This window comes from Cherax quadricarinatus, chromosome 3 (assembly GCF_038502225.1).
Source record: "Cherax quadricarinatus isolate ZL_2023a chromosome 3, ASM3850222v1, whole genome shotgun sequence".
NCBI classification, from domain to species: Eukaryota; Metazoa; Arthropoda; class Malacostraca; order Decapoda; family Parastacidae; genus Cherax; species Cherax quadricarinatus.
The window spans coordinates 50,848,954-50,870,013 of NC_091294.1; the positions used below are offsets into that span (position 1 = coordinate 50,848,954).

The 21,060-nt window shown below is 49.6% G+C and overlaps 1 protein-coding gene across 1 annotated transcript in view; it reads left to right on the forward strand.

Annotated features, from left to right (window-relative positions):
• LOC138853919 (uncharacterized) overlaps positions 1–21,060 on the forward strand; it is a 101,982-nt gene that overhangs the window by 60,320 nt on the left and 20,602 nt on the right. Inside the window, exon 2 of the mRNA XM_070093636.1 lies at positions 5,904–6,023. Coding sequence (XP_069949737.1) covers positions 5,904–6,023 — 120 coding nt within the window. The remainder of the gene's footprint in view (positions 1–5,903; positions 6,024–21,060) is intronic.

A 21,060-nucleotide genomic window follows, 5' to 3' on the forward strand; every position in this document is an offset into this window, starting at 1 on the left:
GGGGATGGGCAGTTAAGAAATTAATATATTCAATTAAAGAGAGAAATAAAGAAAGGAATAAGAAAAGCAAAAAGGGATTATGAGGCTAAGGTCGCAAGGGATTCAAAGACTAACCCAAAAGGGTTCTTTCAGGTATACAGAAGCAAGATTAGGGACAAGACTGGCCCACTCAAGAATAACTCTGGTCAGATCACCGACAGTGATAAAGATATGTGTGAAATTCTCAATACCTACTTCCTCCCAGTTTTCACCCAGGAAAATACTAGCGATATTCCTGAAATAATAGATTATGTAGAACAGGAGGATAATAAACTATGAACGATTGCGGTAACTAGTGACATGGTCCTCAGACAAATAGAGAAACTAAAACCTAACAAATCCCCAGGTCCTGATGAACTGTTTGCAAGGGTGTTAAAGGAATGTAAAGAGGAACTTAGCATACCTTTGGCTAATCTTTTTAACATATCAGTACAAACTGGCATAGTGCCTGATAAGTGGAAAATGGCAAATGTAATAACTATTTATAAGGTAGGTGACAGGTCCTTGGCTTCGAACTATAGACCAATAAGCCTTACCTCCATAGTGGGAAAATTTCTTGAATAAATAATTGCCGAAGCAATCGTAGCCATCTTGATAGGCACAGATTGATCAATGAATCTCAACACGGTTTTACAAAGGGTCGTTCCTGTCTTACGAATTTACTAACTTTTTTCACTAAGGTGTTTGAGGAGGTAGATCATGGTAATGAATATGATATTGTGTATATGGACTTCGATAGAGTTCCACACCAGAGGTTATTGAGGAAACTTAAGGCACACGGAATAGAAGGAGAATTTTTTTCATGGGTAGAGGCATGGCTGACAAATAGGCAGCAAAGAGTTTGCATAAATGGGGAGAAATTACAATGGGGGCACGTCACAAGCGGTGTTCCTCAGGGGTCAGTGTTACGCCAGTTGTTGTTCACAATTTACATAAACGACATAGATGAAGGAATAAATAGCCACATAAGCAAATTTGCTGATGACACCAAAATAGGCCGTCCAATTCATTCTAATGAGGACACTAGAGCACTCCAGGATGATTTGAATAGACTGATGCAATGGTCGGAGAAGTGGCAGATGCAGTTTAATATTGACAAATGCAAAGTTCTAAATGTTGGACAGGTAAATATCCATGCCACATATAAACTATATAATGTAGATCTTAATACTACTGCTTGCGAAAAGGATTTAGGAGTTCTAGTTAGCAGTAATCTAAAACCAAGACAACAGTGCATTAGTGTTCGCAATAAAGCTAACAGAATTCTTGGCTTCATATCTAGAAGTATAAATAATAGAAGTCCTCAGGTTGTTCTTCAACTCGTTGGTTAGGCCTCATATAGACTATGCTGCTCAGTTCTGGTCACCGTATTACAGAATGGATATAAATGCTCTGGAAAACGTACAGAGGAGGATGACAAAAATGATCCCATGTATGAGAAATCTTCCCTGTGAGGATAGACTGAGGGCCCTGAATCTGCACTCTCTCGAAAGGCGTAGAATTAGGGGAGATATGATAGAGGCGTATAAATGGAAAACAGGAATAAATAAACGGGACGTAAATAGCGTGCTGAAAATTTCCAGCCAAGACAGGACTCGCAGCAATGGTTTCAAGTTGGAAAAATTCAGATTCAGGAAGGATATAGGAAAGCACTGGTTTGGTAATAGAGTTGTGGATGAGTGGAACAAACTCCCGAGTACAGTTATTCAGGCTAAAACGTTGTGTAGTTTTAAAAATAGGTTAAATAAATACATGAGGGGGTGTGGGTGGTTGTGAGTTGGACCTGACTAGCTTGTGCTGCTGGGTCTGGTGCCGTTCTTCTTCCTTGAGTGGAGGTGACCAGACTGAGTGGGTCATTGGGCTAATCCGGGGAGGGGGTCATTGGGCTTATCGGGGGGGGGGGGGTATTGGGCTAATCCGAGGGGGAACACATGGACCTGCTCCGCATGGGTCAGTAGGCCTGTTGCAGTGTTCCTTCTTTCTTATGGTCTTATGTTCTTAAAACCCACACACTATTCCCTCTGCCACCAACCCCCACATCACAAACTTCACCCCTAGAGTTGCTCCCTATGGGCATTCTGACCCCATCCCCCTCATCACAAACCCCACCCACACCACAACCCCCATAGGCCCCCACCAGGGCTCCCACTCCCCCAACCCCAATATTCTTCCAGGACCAAAGTGATAGAAAAGAAGCTAAAGGTTTAGTACACGAATGCGGATGGACTAACGAATAAATATGAGGAGTGGCACGAAAGAATCAGTGAGAAATCCCCAGACACCATAGCAGTCACAGAAACAAAATTCATTGAGGCAATAATAGACGCAATCTTCCCACCGGGATATCAGATCCTGAGGAAAGATAGAAGGGGTAGAGGGGAAGGAGGTGTTGCACTGCTCATAAAAAAAACGATGGGGATATGAGGAAATGGAAAGCATGAACGAGATTGAAGAAAGGGACTACACAGTAGGTACAATTCGGTCTGAGAAACATAAACTAGGCATTGGAGTGATGTATAACCCACCACAGAACTGCAGAAGGCCAAGAGAGGAGTACAAAGAAAACAACAGAGTGATGGTGGGCACAATGGCTGAGGTGACAAGAACAGCTCACTCGAGCAGAGCAAAGTTATTGGTTAGGGGCGATTTCAACCACTGGGAGATCGATTGGGAAAACCTGGAGCCACATGGAGGTCCCAAAACATGGAGAGCCAAGATGATGGATGTGGTACTGGAAAACCTCGTGCATCAACATGTCAGGAACACTACCAGAGAGAGAGGGGAGGATGAACCAGCAAGACTGGACCTTGTGTTCACCCTGACCAGTTCAGATATTGAGAACATCACTTACGAGAGGCCTCTTGGAGCTAGCGATCACGTGGTTCTGAGTTTTGAAAATATAGTAGAGTTACAAGTGGAGAGGGTAACAGGAATTGAAAGGGAAAAGCCAAACTATAAAAGGGGGGACTCCACATGTATCAGGAACTTCCTGCAGGAGTTTCAGTGGGACAGAGAGCTGGTAGGAAAGTCAGTAAACGAAATGATGGAATATGTAACAACAAAATGCAAGGAGGCAGAGGAAAGGTTTGTTCCCAAGGCCAATAGAAATAATGGGAAAACCAAAACGAGTCTTTGGTTTACCCGATGGTATAGGGAGGCAAAAACTAAGTGCACCAGAGAATGAAAAAGGTACAGGAGGCAAAGGACCCAGGAAAATAAAAAGATTAGCCGAAGAGCCAGAAACGAGTATGCACAGGTAAGGAAGGAGGCCCAGCAACAGTACGAAAAGACATAGCATCGAAAGTCAAGTCTGACCCTAAACTGTTGTATAGTCACACTAGGAGGAAGACAACAGTCAAAGACCAGGTGATCATGCTGAGGAAAGAAGGTGAGGAATTCATAAGAAACAATCAAGAGGTATGTGCGGAGCTCAACATGAGATTTAAGGAAGTATGTATAGTGGAGACAGGAAGGCGTCTGGGAGGACAGAACAGAGGGAGACACCAGCAAGGAATGTACCAACAAGTGTTGGATGACATACATACAACAGAGAAGAAGGTGAAGAGCTGCTAAGGGACATTGATACCTCAAAGGCAATGGGACAGGACAACATCTCCCCGTGGGTCCATAGAGAGGGAACGGATATGCTGTGTGTCACTAACCACAATCTTCAACACATCCCTTGAAACTGGGCAACTACCTGAGGTATGGAAGACGGCAAATGTAGTTCCCATTTTTAAAAGAGGAGACAGAAAAGAGGCACTAAACTATAGACCTGTGTCACTGATGTGTATAGTATGAAAAGTCATGGAGAAAATTATCAGGAGGAGAGTGGTGCAGCACCTGGAACGGAACATGAGTATAAACGCCAACCAGCACGGATTTATGGAAGGCAGATCCTGTGTCACAAACCTTCTGGAGTTTTATGATAAAGTAACAAAAGTAAGACACGAGAGAGAGGGGTGGGGTCATTGCATCTTCTTGGACTGCAAAAAGGCCTTTGGCACAGTTCCTCACAAGTGCAGAAGCTAGAGGATCAGGCACGTATACCAGGAAGGGCACTGCAATGGATCAGAGAATACCTGACAGGGAGACAACAACGAGTCATGGTACGTGATAAGGTATCACAGTGGGCACCTGTGACGAGCGGGGTCCCACCGAGGTCGGTCTTAGGACCAGTGCTATTTTTGGTATATGTGAATGACATGATGGAAGGGTTTGACTCAGAACTGTCCCTGTTTGCAGATGATGTAAAGTTAATGAGGAGAATTAAATCAGATGAGGATCAGGCAGGACTGGACACCTGGTCCAGCAACTGGCTTCTCGAATTTAATCCCACCAAATGCAAAGTTATGAAAATCGGGGAAGGGCATAGGAGACCGCAGACAGAGTATAGGCAAGATGGCCAAAGAGTGCAAACCTCGCTCAAGGAGAAAAAGCTTGGGGTGAGTATTAAACCGAGCACGTCTCCGCAAGCACCCATCAACCGGATAACTGCTGCAGCATATGGGCGCCTGACAAACCTGAGAATAGCGTTCCGATACCTTAGTAAGGAATCGTTCAAGACACTGTACACCGTGTATGTCAGGCCCATACTGGAGTATGCAGCAGCTGTTTGGAACCCACACTTGATCAAGCACGTCAAGAAATTAGAGAGAGTGCAAAGGTTTGCTACAAGGTGAGTTCCAGAGCTTAGAGGAATGTCCTATGAAGAAAGGTTAAATGAAATCGGCCTGACGACTCTGGAAGACAGAAGAGTTAGGGAAGACATGATAGCGACATACAAAATACTGCGTGGAATAGACAAGGTGGACAGAGACAGGATGTTCCAAAGGGAGGACACAGATACAATGGGTCACAATTGGAAGTTGAAGACCCAGATGAGTCAAAGGAATGTTAGGAAGTATTTCTTCAGTCATAGAGTAGTCAGGAAGTGGAATAGCCTGGCTCGGGTCAGTGCACAGCTTCTGGCTCCGGTAAGTGCACATCTGGCTCGGGTCAGTGTACAGCTCCTGGCTCCAATCTTCAGCGTACAATCGCGAGACATTACTTTTTTTTTGACATCTGGTGTTCCATCATTCCCACTCTTGTAACTCTGGAATTCTCTTAAATCACTTTCCTTATCAAACTCCTTTAACTTACCAACCTCAAAGCAGAAGAGGTTGAACATCCCTGAGGCTCATTTGTACAGACAAGAACATAAGAACATAAGAACATAAGAAAGGAGGAACACTGCAGTAGGCCTGTTGGCCCATACTAGGCAGGTCCTTTACAATTCATCCCACTAACAAAACATTTGCCCAACCCAATTTTCAATGCCACCCAAGAAACAAGCTCCGATGTGCAAGTCCCACTCAAATCCAACCCCTCCCACTCATGTACTTATCCAACCTAAATTTGAAACTACCCAAAGTCCTAGCCTCAATAACCCAACTAGGTAGACTGTTCCACCCATCAACTACCCTATTTCCAAACCAATACTTTCCTATGTCCTTTCTAAATCTAAACTTATCCAACTTAAATCCACCACTGCGGGTTCCCTATTGGAGAGATATCCTCAAGACCTTGTTAATATCCCCTTTATTAATAAGGGGAATCGAATCGAATTCCATAACATACATTAATTAAGAAAGCGTTTGGTTCTAAGTAGAGGTTCAACACTAAAGCTTCACTCTGAACGAGAATTTGTCCAAGTGAAGCTTCTCCTGCAACCTGACGTCTTTGTCTTCACACTTGTCGATATTACGACATTTCACAAAATTTGTATGTTGTGTTAGTTTCTATTTATGTCCAGTCGCTTTTGCATAGCATATTTAATCAAATCATTTGAATTTTTAATACGTGCTAATGCTGTATATTTACAGATGCGGGTGAGCGTGATTGTGTGTGTAATTCTGGCAATCATCTCAACGACTGATAGCATCGTCGCTCCTGGTAGTGGTGCTCCTGGTTTTCTTATATCATACCTTTTGTTGCTCACTGAGGTAAGTTGCATATAACACAGTGCCAGCCAGAAAAACACTGCCAGTCATACCACACAGTGCCAGCCAGAACAAACACTGCCAGTCACACCACACAGTGCCAGCCAGAGCAAACATTGCCAGTCATACCACGCAGTGCCAGCCAGAAAAAAAACATTGCCAGTCATACCACGCAGTGCCAGCCAGAACAAACACTGCCCATCACAACACACAGTGCCAGCCAGAACAAACACAGCCAGTCACTCTACAGAGTGCCAGCCAGAACAAACACTGCCAGTCACACCACACAGTGCCAGCCGGAACAAACACTGCGAGTTACACTACACAGTACCAGGCAGAACAAACACTGCCAGTCACACCATAAAGTGCCAGCCAGAACAAACACTGCCAGTCACACAACACAGTGCCAGCCAGAACAAACACAGCCAGTCACTCTACAGAGTGCCAACCAGAGCAAACATTGCAAGTCATACCACGCAATGCCAGCCAGAACAAACACTCCCAGTCATACTACACAGTGACAGCCAGAACAAACACTGCCAGTCATACCACACAGTGCCAGCCAGAACAAACACTGCCCATCACAACACACAGTGCCATCCAGAACAAACACAGACAGTCACTCTACAGAGTGCCAGCCAGAATAAACACTGCCAGTCATACCATGCAGTGCCAGCCAGAACGAACACTGCCAGTCATACTACACAGTGCCAGCCAAAACAAACACCCCCAGACATGCTACACAGTGCCAGCCAGAAAAAACACTGCCAGTCAAACCACACAGTGCCAGCAAAAACAAACACTGCAGTCATACCATGCAGTGCCAGCTAGAATACACACTGCCAGTCACACCACACAGTGCCAGCCAGAACAAACACTGCCAGTCACACTACACAGTGCCAGCCAGAACAAAAACTCCCAGTCACACTACACAGTGCCAGCCAGAACAAACACTGCCAGTCACACCACACAGTGCCAGCCAAAACAAACACTGCCAGTCATACCATGCAGTGCCAGCTAGAATAAACACTGCCAGTCACACCACACAGTGCCAGCCAGAACAAACACTGCCAGTCACACCACACAGTGCAAGCCAGAACAAACACTCCCAGTCACACTACACAATGCCAGCTAGAACAAACACTGCCAGCCACACCATAAAGTGCCAGCCAGAACAAACACTGCCAGTCACACCACACAGTGCCAGCCAGAACAAACACTGCCAGTCAAACCACACAGTGCCAGCAAAAACAAACACTGCAGTCATACCATGCAGTGCCAGCTAGAATACACACTGCCAGTCACACCACACAGTGCCAGCCAGAACAAACACTGCCAGTCACACTACACAGTGCCAGCCAGAACAAAAACTCCCAGTCACACTACACAGTGCCAGCCAGAACAAACACTGCCAGTCACACCACACAGTGCCAGCCAAAACAAACACTGCCAGTCATACCATGCAGTGCCAGCTAGAATAAACACTGCCAGTCACACCACACAGTGCCAGCCAGAACAAACACTGCCAGTCACACCACACAGTGCAAGCCAGAACAAACACTCCCAGTCACACTACACAATGCCAGCTAGAACAAACACTGCCAGCCACACCATAAAGTGCCAGCCAGAACAAACACTGCCAGTCACACCACACAGTGCCAGCCAGAACAAACACTGCAAATCATACCACGCAGTGCCAGCCAGAACGAACACTGCCAGTCATACTACATAGTGCCAGCCAAAACAAACACCACCAGACATACTACACACTGCCAGCCAGAAGAAACACTGCCAGTCACACCACACAGTGGCAAACCAAAACAAACACTGCCAGACATACCATGCAGTGTCAACTAGAATAAACACTGCCAGTCACACCACACAGTGCCAGCCAAAACAAACACTGCCAGTCACACTACATAGTGCCAGCAAGAACAAACACTGCCAGTCACACTACACAGTGCCAGCCAGAACAAACACTGCCAGTCACACCACACAGTGCCAGCCAGAACAAACACTGAAAGGTACACTACACAGTACCAGCCAGAACAAACACTGCCAGTCAGACCATAAAGTGCCAGCCAGAACAAGCACTCCCAGTCACACTACACAGTGCCAGCCAGAACAAACACTGCCAGTCACACAACACAGTGCCAGCCAGAACAAACACTGCGAGGTACACTACACAGTACCAGCCAGAACAAACACTGCCCATCACACCATAAAGTGCCAGTCAGAACAAACATTGCCAGTCATACCACGCAGTGCCAGCCAGAACAAACACTCCCAGTCATACTACACAGTGCCAGCCAGAACAAACACTGCCAGTCATACCATGCATTGCCAGCCAGAACGTACGCTGCCAGTCATACTACACAATGCCAGCCAGAACATACATCCCCATACATACCACACAGTGCCAGCCAGAACAAACACTGCCAGACAAACTACACAGCGCCAGCCGGAAAAATGCACTGCCAGTCACACCATAAAGTAGTGCCAGCCAGAACAAACACTGCCATTCACTCCACACAGTGCCAGCCAGAACAAACCCTGCCAGTCATACCACGCAGTGCCAGCCAGAACGAACACTGCCAGCCATAGTACACACAGCCAGCCAGAACAAACACTGCCAGTCACACTACACAGTGCCAGACAGAACAAACACTGCCAGTCATACCACGCAGTGCCAGCCAAAACGAACACTGCCAGTCATAGTACACAGTGCCAGCAAAAACAAACACTGCCAGTCATACCATGCAGTGCCAGCTAGATTAAACACTGCCACTCACACCACACAGTGCCAGCCAGAACAAACACTGCCAGTCACACCAAACAGCGCCAGCCAGAACAAACATTGCCAGTCATACCACGCAGTGCCAGCCAGAACAAACATTGCCAGTCACACCATAAAGTGCCAGCCAGAACAAACACTGCCAGTCACACCACTCAGTGCCAGCCAGAACAAACTCTACCAGTCATACCACGCAGTGCCAGCCAGAACAAACATTGCCAGTCACACCATAAAGTGCCAGCCAGAACAAACACTGCCAGTCACACCACTCAGTGCCAGCCAGAACAAACACTGCCAGTCATACCATGCATTGCCAGCCAGAACGAACATTGCCATTCATACTACACAGTGCCAGCAAGAACAAACACCCCCAGGCATACTACACAGTGCCAGCCAGAACAAACACTGCCAGTCACACCACACAGTGCCAGCCAAAACAAACACTGCCAGTCATACCATGCAGTGACAGCTAGAATAAACACTGCCAGTCACACCACACAGTGCCAGCCAGAACAATCACTGCCAGTCACACCACACAGTGCCAGCCAGAACAAACACTGCCAGTCATACCACGCAGTGCCAGCCAGAACGAACACTGCCAGTCATACTACACAGTGCCAGCCAAAACAAACACCCCCAGACATACTACACAGTGCCAGCCAAAACAAACACCGCCAGTCACAACACTCAGTGCCAGCCAGAAAAAATACTGCCAGCCACACCAGACAGTGCCATCCAGAACCAACACTGCCAGACATACAAGACAGTGCCAACCAGAACAAACACTGCAAGTCATACCACGAAGTGCCAGCCAGAACAAACACTCCCAGTCACAGTACACAGTGCCAGCCAGAACAAACACTGCCAGTCACACCATAAAGTGCCAGCCAGAAAAAACACTGCCAGTCACACCACACAGAGCCAGCCAGAACAAACAATGCCAGTCACAACACAGAGTACCAGCCAGAACAAACAATGCCAGTCATACCACACAGTGCCAGCCAGAACGAACACTGTCAGTCATACTATACAGTGCCAGCCAGAACAAATACTCCCAGACATACAACACAGTGCCAGCAAGAACAAACACTGCCAGTCCTACAACACAGTGCCAGCTAAAACAAACACTGCCAGTCATACCTTTCAGTGTTAGCTATAATAAACACTGCCAGTCACACCACACAGTGCCAGCCAGAACAAATACTGCCAGTCATACCACACAGTGCCAGCCAGAACGAACACTGTCAGTCATTCTACACAGTGCCAGCCAGGACAAACACATCCAGACATACTACAAAGTGCCAGCAAGAACAAACACTGCCAGTCACACAACACAGTGCCAGCTAAAACAAACAATGCAAGTCATACCTTGCAGTCCCAGCTAGAATAAACACTGCAAGTCACACCACACAGTGCCAGCCAGAACAAACACTGCCAGTCACACCACTCAGTGCTAGCCACAACAAACACTGCCAATCATACCAAGCAGTGCCAGCCAGAACAAACACCCAGTTACACTATTCAGTGCCAGCCAGAACAAACACTGCCAGTCACACCATAAAGTGCCAGCCAGAACAAACACTGCCAGTCACACCACACAGTGCCAGCCAGAACAAACACTGCCAGTCACACCACACAGTGCCAGCCAGAACAAACACTGCCAGTCACACCATACATTGCCAGCCAGAACAAACACTGCCAGTCATACCACACAGTGCCAGCCAGAACAAATTCCCACAGACATACAACACAGTGCCAGCAAGAACAAACACTGCCAGTCACACAACACAGTGCCAGCTAAAACAAACACTGACAGTCATACCACACAGTGCCAGCCAGAACGAACACTGTCAGTTATACTATACAGTGCCAGCCAGAACAAATACCCACAGACATACAACACAGTGCCAGCCAGAACAAACACTGACAGTCACACCACACAGTGCCAGGCAGAACAAAAACTGCCAGTCATACCACACAGTGCCAGCCAGAACGAACACTGTCAGTCATACTACACAGTGCCAGCCAGGACAAACACATCCAGACATAATACACAGTGCCAGCAAGAACAAACACTGCCAGTCACACAACACAGTGCCAGCTAAAACAAACAATGCAAGTCATACCTTGCAGTGCCAGCTAGAATAAACACTGCAAGTCACACCACACAGTGCCAGCTAGAATAAACACTGCCAGTCACACCAAACAGTGCCAGCCCAAACAAACACTGCCAGTCATGCCATGCAGTGTCAACTAGAATAAACACAGCCAGTCACACCTCACAGTACCAGCCAAAACAAACACTGCCAGTCACACTATACAGTGCCAGCCAGAACAAACACTGCCAGTCACACTACACAGTGCCAGCCAGAACAAACACTGCCAGTCAGACCATAAAGTGCCAGCCAAAACAAACACTGCCAGTCACACTACACAGTGCCAGCCAGAACAAACACTGCCAGTCACACTACACAGTGCCAGCCAGAACAAACACTGCCAGTCAGACCATAAAGTGCCAGCCAAAACAAACACTGCCAGTCACACTATACAGTGCCAGCCAGAACAAACACTGCCAGTCACACTACACAGTGCCAGCCAGAACAAACACTGCCAGTCAGACCATAAAGTGCCAGCCAAAACAAACACTGCCAGTCACACTACACAGTACCAGCCAGAACAAACACTGCCAGTCACACCATCAAGTGCCAGCCAGAACAAACATTGCCAGTCACACAACACAGTGCCAGCCAGAACAAACACTGCCAGTAACACTACACAGTCGCAGCCAGAACAAACACAGCCAGTCACACCACACAGTCGCAGCCAGAACAAACACTGCCACTCATACCACACAGTGCCAGCCAGGACAAACAGTCATGAAACGCAGTGCCAGCCAGGACAGTCATCATTCAGAGTACCAGCCAGGACAGTCATGACACACAGTGCCAGCCAGGACAGTCGTCATTCAGAGTAACAGCCTGGACAGTCATGCCACACAGTTCTAGCCAGAACAGTCATGCCACAAAGTACCAACCCACACAGTCATACCACACAGTGCCAGCCAGAACAAACATTCATACGAAACAGTTCCAGCCAAGACAGTCATACTTCAGTGAGCCAGCCAGAGCAAACACTGCCCGTCAGTCCACACAGTGCCTGCCAGAACAAACACTGTCATTCGTACCATGCAGTGCCAGCCAGGACAGTCATACCACACAGTGCCAGCCAGGACAGTCAAACCACACAGTACCAGAAAGGAGAGTCATAAAACACAGTGCCAGCCAGTACAGTTATACAACACAGTGCCAGCCAGTACAGTTATACAACACAGTGCCAGCCAGTACAGTTATACAACACAGTGCCAGCCAATACAGTCATACCACACAGTGCCAACCAGGATAGTCATGTCAAACAACAACAGCCATACCAGAGTGCCAAGAAGGGCAGTCATGCCACACAGCTCTAGCAAACACAGTCATACCACGCAGTGCGAGCCAGGACAGTCATACCACACAGTGCCAGCCATTACAGTCAAGCCACACAGCGGCAGCCAACACAGTCACACCGTACAGTGTCAGGTAAGTCAGTCATATCACACAGTGGCAGCCAGGACAGTCAGGCCACACAGAGCCATCCATGACAGTCATACCACACAGTGCCAGCAAGGACAGTCATACCAGATAGTGCCAGCCAGAATAGCCATGCCACACAGTGCCAGCCATGACAGTCATACAATTCAGTGCCAGCAAGGACAGTCATACCACACAGTGCCAGCCAGGACATTCATGCCTCACAGTGCCAGAAAGAACAGTTATACCACACAGTGCCAGCAAGGACAGTCATACCACAGAGTGCCAGCCAGGACAGTCATACCACACAGTGCCAGCCAGGACAGTCATACCACACAGTGCCAGCCAGGGCAGTCATACCACACAGTGCCAGCCAGGACAGTCCTACCACACACTGCCAGCCAGGATAGCCATACCACACAATGCCAGCCATGACAGTCATACCACACAGTAATAGCCAGAACAGTCATACCACACAGTGCCAGCCTGGATAGTCATGCCTCACAGTACCAGTCAACACAGTCATACCACACAGTGCCAGCAGGACAGTCATACCACACAGTGCCATCGATGAGATTCACATTAAACAGTGCCAGCCAGGACAGTCATAACACACAGTGCCAGCCAGGACAGTCATGCCACGCAGTGCCAGCGAGGATAGTCATACCACCCAGTGCCATCCAGGACAGTCATACCACACAGAGCCGGGCAAAACAGTCATACCACACAATGCAAGCCATGACAGTCATACCTTACAGTGCCAGCCAAGACAGTCATACCACACAGTGTCAGCCTGGATAGTCATGCCACACAGTACCAGCCAACACAGTCATACCACACAGTGCCTGCCAGGACAGTCATGCCTCACAGTGAAAGACAAGAAATTCATACCACACAGTGCCAGCCAAGAAAGACATACTACACAGTGCCTGCCAGAACAGTCATACTACACAGTGCCAGCCGGGATAGTCATACCACAAAGCGCCAGCCAGGACAGTCAAATCACAAAGTGCCAGCCAGGACAGTCATACCACACAGTGCTAGCTAGGACATTCATGCCACACAGTGTGAGCCATGATAGTCATACCACACAATGCCAGCCATGATAGTCATACCACACAGTGCCAGCCTAGATAGTCATGCCATACAGTGCCAGTCAACACAATCAAACTAAACAGTGCCAACCAGGACAGTCATACCACACAGTGCCATCTAGGACAGTCATACCACACAGTGCCAGCCAGGACAGTCATACCACACAGTGCCAGCCAGGACAGTCATGCCACACAGTGCCAGCCAGGACAGTCATATCACACAGTGCCAGACAAGATAGTCATTCCACCCAGTGCCAGGCACATCAGTCATACCACACAGTGCCGTCCAGGACAGCCATGCCACACAGTGCCAGCCAGGATAGTCATACCACACAGTGCCAGCCTGGACAGTCACATCACACAGTGCCAGCCAATACAGTCATACCACAGAGTGCCAGCAAGGACAGTCGTACCACATATAGTCAGCCAGGACAGTCATACCACAGAGTAACAGCAAGGACAGTCATACCACACAGTGCCAGCCAAGGACAATCATGCCACACAGTGACAGCCAGGAGAGTCATATCACACAGTGCCATCCAGGAAAGTCATGCCACACAGTTCCAACAAAAACAGTCATACCATACAGTGGAAGCAAGGACAGTCATGCCACACAGTGCTAGCAAGGACAGTCATACAACACAGTGCCAGCCAGGACAGTCATACCACAGAGTGCCAGCCAGGACAGTCATGCCACACATTGACAGCCAGGAGAGTCATACCAAACAGTGCCAGCCAGGACAGTCATGCCACACATTGACAGCCAGGAGAGTCATACCAAACAGTGCCATCCAGGACAGTTATGCCACGCTGCGCCATCAAAAACAGTCATACCACACAATGCCAGCCAGGACAGTCATGCCACACTGTTCCAGCCAGAACAGTCATACCACACAGTACCAGCCAGTACAGTGATACCACACAGTGCCAGCCACGACAATCATACCACACAGTAATATTCAGTACACTCATACCCCACAGTGCAAGCCAGGACAGTCATACCACGCAGTGCCATCCAGGACAGTCAAACCACAGAGTGCCAGCCAGGACAGTCATGCCACACAGTGCAAGCCAGGATAGTCACAGCACACAGTGCCAGCCAGGACAGTCATACCACACAGTGCCAGCCAGGGCAATCATACTACGCAATGCCAGCCATGACAGTCATACCTCACAGTGCCAGCCAAGACAGTTATACCAGACAGTGCCAGCCAGGACAGTCATGCCACACACTACCACCCAGCACAGTCATACCACACAGTGCCAGCCAGGACAGTCATATCACACAGTGCCAGACAACATAGTCATACCACCCAGTGCCAGCCACATCAGTCATACCACACAGTGCCATCCATGACAGTCATGCCACACATTACCAGCCAGGATAGTCATAAAACACAGTGCCAGCCAGGACAGTCATATCACACAGTGCCAGCCAGGACAGTCATGCCACACAGTTCCAACCAGAACAGTCATACCACACAGTACAAGCCAATACAGTCATACCACACAGTGCCAGCCACGACAGTCATAACACACAGTAAAGCCAGGACGATCATGCCAGACACTGACAGCCAGGAGGGTCATACCACACAGTGCCATCCAGGAAAGTCATGCCACATAGTGCCATCAAAAACAGTCATACCACACAGTGCAAGCAAGGGCAGTCATGCCACAAAGTGCCAGCAAGGACAGTCATACCACACAGTGCCTGCCAGGACATTCAAACCACACAGTGCCAGCCAGGACAGTCATGCCACACAGTGACAGCCAAGAGAGTCATACCACAAAGTGCCATCCAGGAGAGTCATGCCACGCAGTGCCAGCAAGGACAGTCATACCACACAGTGCCTGCCAGGACATTCATACCACACAGTGCCAGCAAGGACAGTCATACCACATAGTGCCTGCCAGGACAATCATACAACACAATGCCAGCAAGGACAGTATGCCACAGAGTGCCAGCTAGGACAGTCATACCACACAGCGCCAGCCAGAACAGTCATACCACACTGAACCAGCCAGGACAGTCATGCCACACAGTGCCATCAAAGACAGTCATACCACACTGTGCCAGCCAGGACAGCCAAACCACACAGTGCCAGCCTGGATAGTCATGCCACACAGTACCAGTCAACGCTGTCATACCCCACAGTGCCAGCCAGGACAGTCATACCACACAGTGCCGTCCAGGACAGTTATACCACACAGTGCCAGCCAGGACAGTCATACCACACAGTGCCAGACAAGACAGTAATACCACACAGTGCCAGCCAGGATAGTCATACCACACATTGCCAACCAGGACAGTCATATCACACAGTTCCAGCCAGGACTGGCATGCCACACAGTGCCAGCCAGTACAGTCATAAAACACAGTGCCAGCCAGTACAGTCATAAAACACAGTGCCAGCCAGGATAGTCATACCACACAATGCCAGCCATGAGAATCATACCACTCAGTGCCAGCCAGGAGAGTCATGCCACACAGTGCCATCAAAGAGAGCCATACCAGATAGTGCCAGCCAGGACAGTCATACCACACATTGCCAGCCAGGACAGTCATACCACACAGTTCCAGCCAACATAGTCATACCACACCGTGCCAGCCAGGACAGTCATACCACCCAGTGCCAGCCAGGACAGTCATACCACACAGTGCCAGGCAGGACAGTCATACCACACAGTGCCAGCCAGGACAGTCATACCACATAGTGCCAGCCACGACAGTCGTACCAACCAGCGCCATCCAGGACAGTCACACCACACAGTGCCATCCAGGACAGTCATACCACACAGTGCCAGCCAGGGCAGCCATATCTCACAGAGCGAGCTAGGACAGTTATACCAGACAGTGCCAGCCAGGACAGTCATGCCACACAGTACCACCCAGCACAGTCGTACCACACAGTCCCAGCCAGGACAGTCATATCACACAGTGTCAGTCAAGACAGTCGTACCACCCAGTGCCAGCCACATCAGTCATACCACACAGTGACGTCCAGGACAGTCATGCCACACAGTGCAAGCCAGGATAGTCATACCACACAGTGCCAGCCAGGACAGTCATATCACACAGTGCCAGCCAGGACAGTCATACCACACAATGCCAGCCATGACAATCATTCCTCACAGTGCCAGCCAGGAGAGTCATACCACACAATGCCACCCTGGAAAGTCATACCACACAGTGCCAGTCAGGACAGTCATACCAAACAGTGCCAGCCAGGACAATGATGCCGCACAGTGACAGCCAAGAGAGTCATACCAGACAGTGCCATCCAGGAAAGTCATACCACACACTGCCAGCCAGGGCAGTCATACCACACAGTTCCAGATAGGACAGTCATACCACACAATGCCAGCCATGACAGTCATACCTCAGAGCTCCAGCCAGGACAGTCATACCACACAGTGCCAGCTTGGACAGTCATGCGACACAGTGCCAGACAGCACATTCATACCACACAGTGCCAGCCATGACGGTCATATAACACAGTGCCAGACAAGAGAGTAATACCACACAGTGCCAGCCAGGATAGTCATACCACACATTGCCAAAAAGGACAGTCATATCACACAGTGCCAACCAGGATTGTCATGCCACACAGTGCCAGCCAGTACAGTCATACCACACAGCGCCAGCCAGGACACTCATACCACACAATGCCAGCCATGACACTCATACCTCAGAGAGCCAACAATGACAGTCATACCACACAGTTCCAGCCAGGAAAGTCATGCCACACAGTACCAGCCAGCACAGTCATGCCGCACAGTACCAGAAAGCACAGTCATACCACACAGTGCCAGCCAGGACACTCATACCAGGCAGTGCCATCCAGGACAGTCATGCCACACAGCGCCAGCCTGGATAGTCATACAACATATTGCCAACCAGGACAGTCACATCACACAGTGCCAGCCAGGACTTTCATGCCACACAGTGCAAGCCGGAACAGTCATACCACACAGTGCCAGCCAGTACAGTCATACCACGCAGTGCCAGCCAGGACAGTCATACCACACAGTGCCAGCATGGACAGTCATCCATCATAGTGCAAGGCAGGACATTCATACCACAGAGTGCCAACCAGGACAGTCATACCACACAGTGCCAGTCAGGACACTCATGCCACACAGTGCCATCCAGGACAGTCATACACGCAATGCCACACAGGACAGTCATATCACACAGTGCCAGTGAGGACAGTCATGCCACACAGTGCCAGCAAGGACAATCATTCCACACAGTGCCAGCAAGGACAGACATACAACACAGTGCCAGCCAGGACAGTCATACCACACAGTGCCAGCCATTTCAGTCATACCACGCTGAGCCAGCCAGGACAGTCACACCACGCAGTGCCAGCCAGGATAGTCGTACCACACAGTGCCAGCCAGGACAGTCATACCACACAGTGCCATCCAGAACAGACATATCACACAGTGCCAGCCAGGACAGTTATACCACACAGTGCAAGCCCGGACAGTCATACCACACAGTGCCAGCCAGGACAGTCATACCACACAGTGCCATCCTGGACAGTCATGCTACACAGTGCCAGCCAGGACAGTCATAACACACAGTGCTAGCCAGGACAGTCATACCACAGAGTGCCAGCCAGGACAGTCATACCATACATTGCCATCCTGGATAGTCAGGCCACACAGTACCAGTCAACACATATATACCACACAGTGCCAGCCAGGACAGTCATACCACAGAGTGCCATCCAGGACAGCTATACCACACCGTGCCATCCAGTACAGTCATGCCACAGAGTCCCAGCCAGGATAGTTATATCACACAGTGCCAGCCAGGACAGTCATACCACACAGTGCTAGTCAGGACAGTGATACAACACAATGCCAGCAATGACAGTCAAACCTCACAGTGCCAGCCTGAATAGTCATGCCACAAAGTTCCTGCGAACACAGTCATACCACACAGTGCCAGCTAAGACAGTCTTACCACACAGTGCCAGACAAGGTGGACATACCACACAGTGCCACCCAGCAATGTCATACCACAGTGCGCCAGCCAGGAAAATCATGCCAAACAGTGCCAGCCACGACAGTCATACCACAGAGTGCCAGCCAGGACAGTCATGCCACACAATGCTATCAAACACAGTCATACCAGATAGTGCCAACCAGTACAGTTATACCACACAGTGCCAGCCAGGACAGTCATACCACACAGTTGCAGCCAAGACAGTCATACCACACCGTGCCAGCCAGTACAGTCATGAAACACAGTGCCATCAAAGCAGTCATACCACACAGTGCTAACCAAGACAGTCACACCACACAGTGCCAGCCAGGACAGTCATACCACACAGTGCCAGCCACGACAGTCATATCACACAGTGCCAGCTAGGACAGTCATGCCACAGAGTGCCAGCCTGGACAGTCATACCACACAGTGCCAGCCAGGACAGCCATACCACACAGTGCCAGCCAGAGGAGTCATACCTCACAGTGCCAGCCAGGACAGTCGTACCACACAGTGCCATACAGAATAGTCATACCACACAGTGCCATCCAGGATAATCATACCACACAGTGCCAGCCAGGACAGCCATACCACACAGTGCCAGCCAGGGCAGTCATACCTCACAGTGCCAGCCAAGACAGTCATACCACACCGTGCCAGCCAGTACAGTCATGCCACACAGTGCCATCAAAGAAGTCATACCACACAGTGCTAACCAGGACAGTCACACCACACAGTGCCAGCCAGGACAGTCATACCACACAGTGCCAGCGAGGACAGTCATGCCACACAGTGCTAGCCAGGACAGTCATACAACAGAGTGCCAGCCAGGACAATCATGCCTCATAGTGCCAGCCAAGACAGTCATACCACACAGCGCCAGCCAGAACAGTCATACCACACACTGCCAGCCTGGACAGTTATACCACACAGTGCCAGCCAGGGCTGCCATACCACACAGTGCAAGGCAGGACAGTCATGCCACACAGTGCCAGCCAGGACAGTCATACCACATATTGCCAGCCAGGACAGTCACACCACACAATGGCGGCAAGGACATTCATACTACAGAGTGCCAGCCAGGACAGTCATACCAGGCAGTGCCATCAAGGACAGTCATACCACACAGTGCCAGCCAGGACAGTCGTAAAACACAGTTCCAGCCAGGACAGTCATACCACCCAGTGCAAGCCTGGACAGTCGTACCACACAGTGTCAGCTAGAACAGTCATACGGCACAGTGCCAGCCAGGACAGTCATACCACCCAGTGCAAGCCTGGACAGTCGTACCACAGAGTGTCAGCTAGAACAGTCATACGGCACAGTGCCACCCAGGACAGTCATACCACACAGTGCCAGCCAAGGCAGTCATACCACACACTGCCAACCAGGACAGTCATGCCACACAGTGCCAGCCAGAGTAATCATGACACACAGTGCCAGCCAGGACAGTCATACCACACAGTGCCAGCCAGGACAGCCATACCACACAGTGCCAGCCTGGACAGTCATACTACACAGTGCCAGAAAGGACAGTTATATCACACCGTGCTAGCCAGGACAGTCATACCACACAGTGCCATCCAGGACAGTCGTACCACACAGTGCCAGCCAGGCAGTCATACCACTCAGTGCCAGTGAGGACAGTCATACCACACAGTGCCAGCCAGAAAAGTCATACCACACAGTGCCAGCCAATCATTGATGCCACACAGTGCCATCAATACCAGCCTTACATCACAGTGCCAGCCAGAACAGTCATACTACACAGTGCCAGCCAGGAAAGTCATACCACACAGTGCCAGCAACGAGAGGCATAACACACAGTGCCAGCAAGGACAGTCATAATACATAGTGCCAGTTAGGACAGTCATAAAACAGTGCCACCCAGGGCAGTCATACCACACAGTACCATCCAAGACAGTCCTTTCACACAGTGCCAGAAAGGACAGTCATGCCACACAGTGCCATCAAAGACACTCATACCACACAGTGCCATCACGGACAGTCATACCACGCAGTGCCAGCCAGGACAGTCGTACCACACAGTGCCAGCCAGGACAGTCATACAACACAGTGCCAGCAGGACAGTCATACCACACAGTGCCATCCAGGACAGTCATATCACACAGTGCCAGCCAGGACAGTCATAACACATAGTGCCAGCAAGGAGAGTCATGCCACGCAGTGCCAGCCAGGATAGTCAGTGCCAGCCAGGACAGTAATATCACACAGTGCCAGCCAGGACAGTCACACCACACACTGCCAGTCATGACAGTCATACCTCACAGTGCAAGCTTGGACAGTCATACCACAAAGTGCCTGCCTGGATAGTCATGCCACACAGCACCACCCAACACAGTCATACCACACTGTACCTGCCAGGACAGTCATACCACATAGTGCCAGACAAGGCAGTCATACCACACAGTGCCAGCCATGACAGTCATACTACACAGTGCCAGCCAGGACAGTCATGCCTCACAGTGCCAGCCATGATATTCATACCACGCAGTGGCAGCCAATAGAGTCATACCACACAGTGTTAGCCAGGACAGTCATGCCTCACAGTGTTAGCCATTAT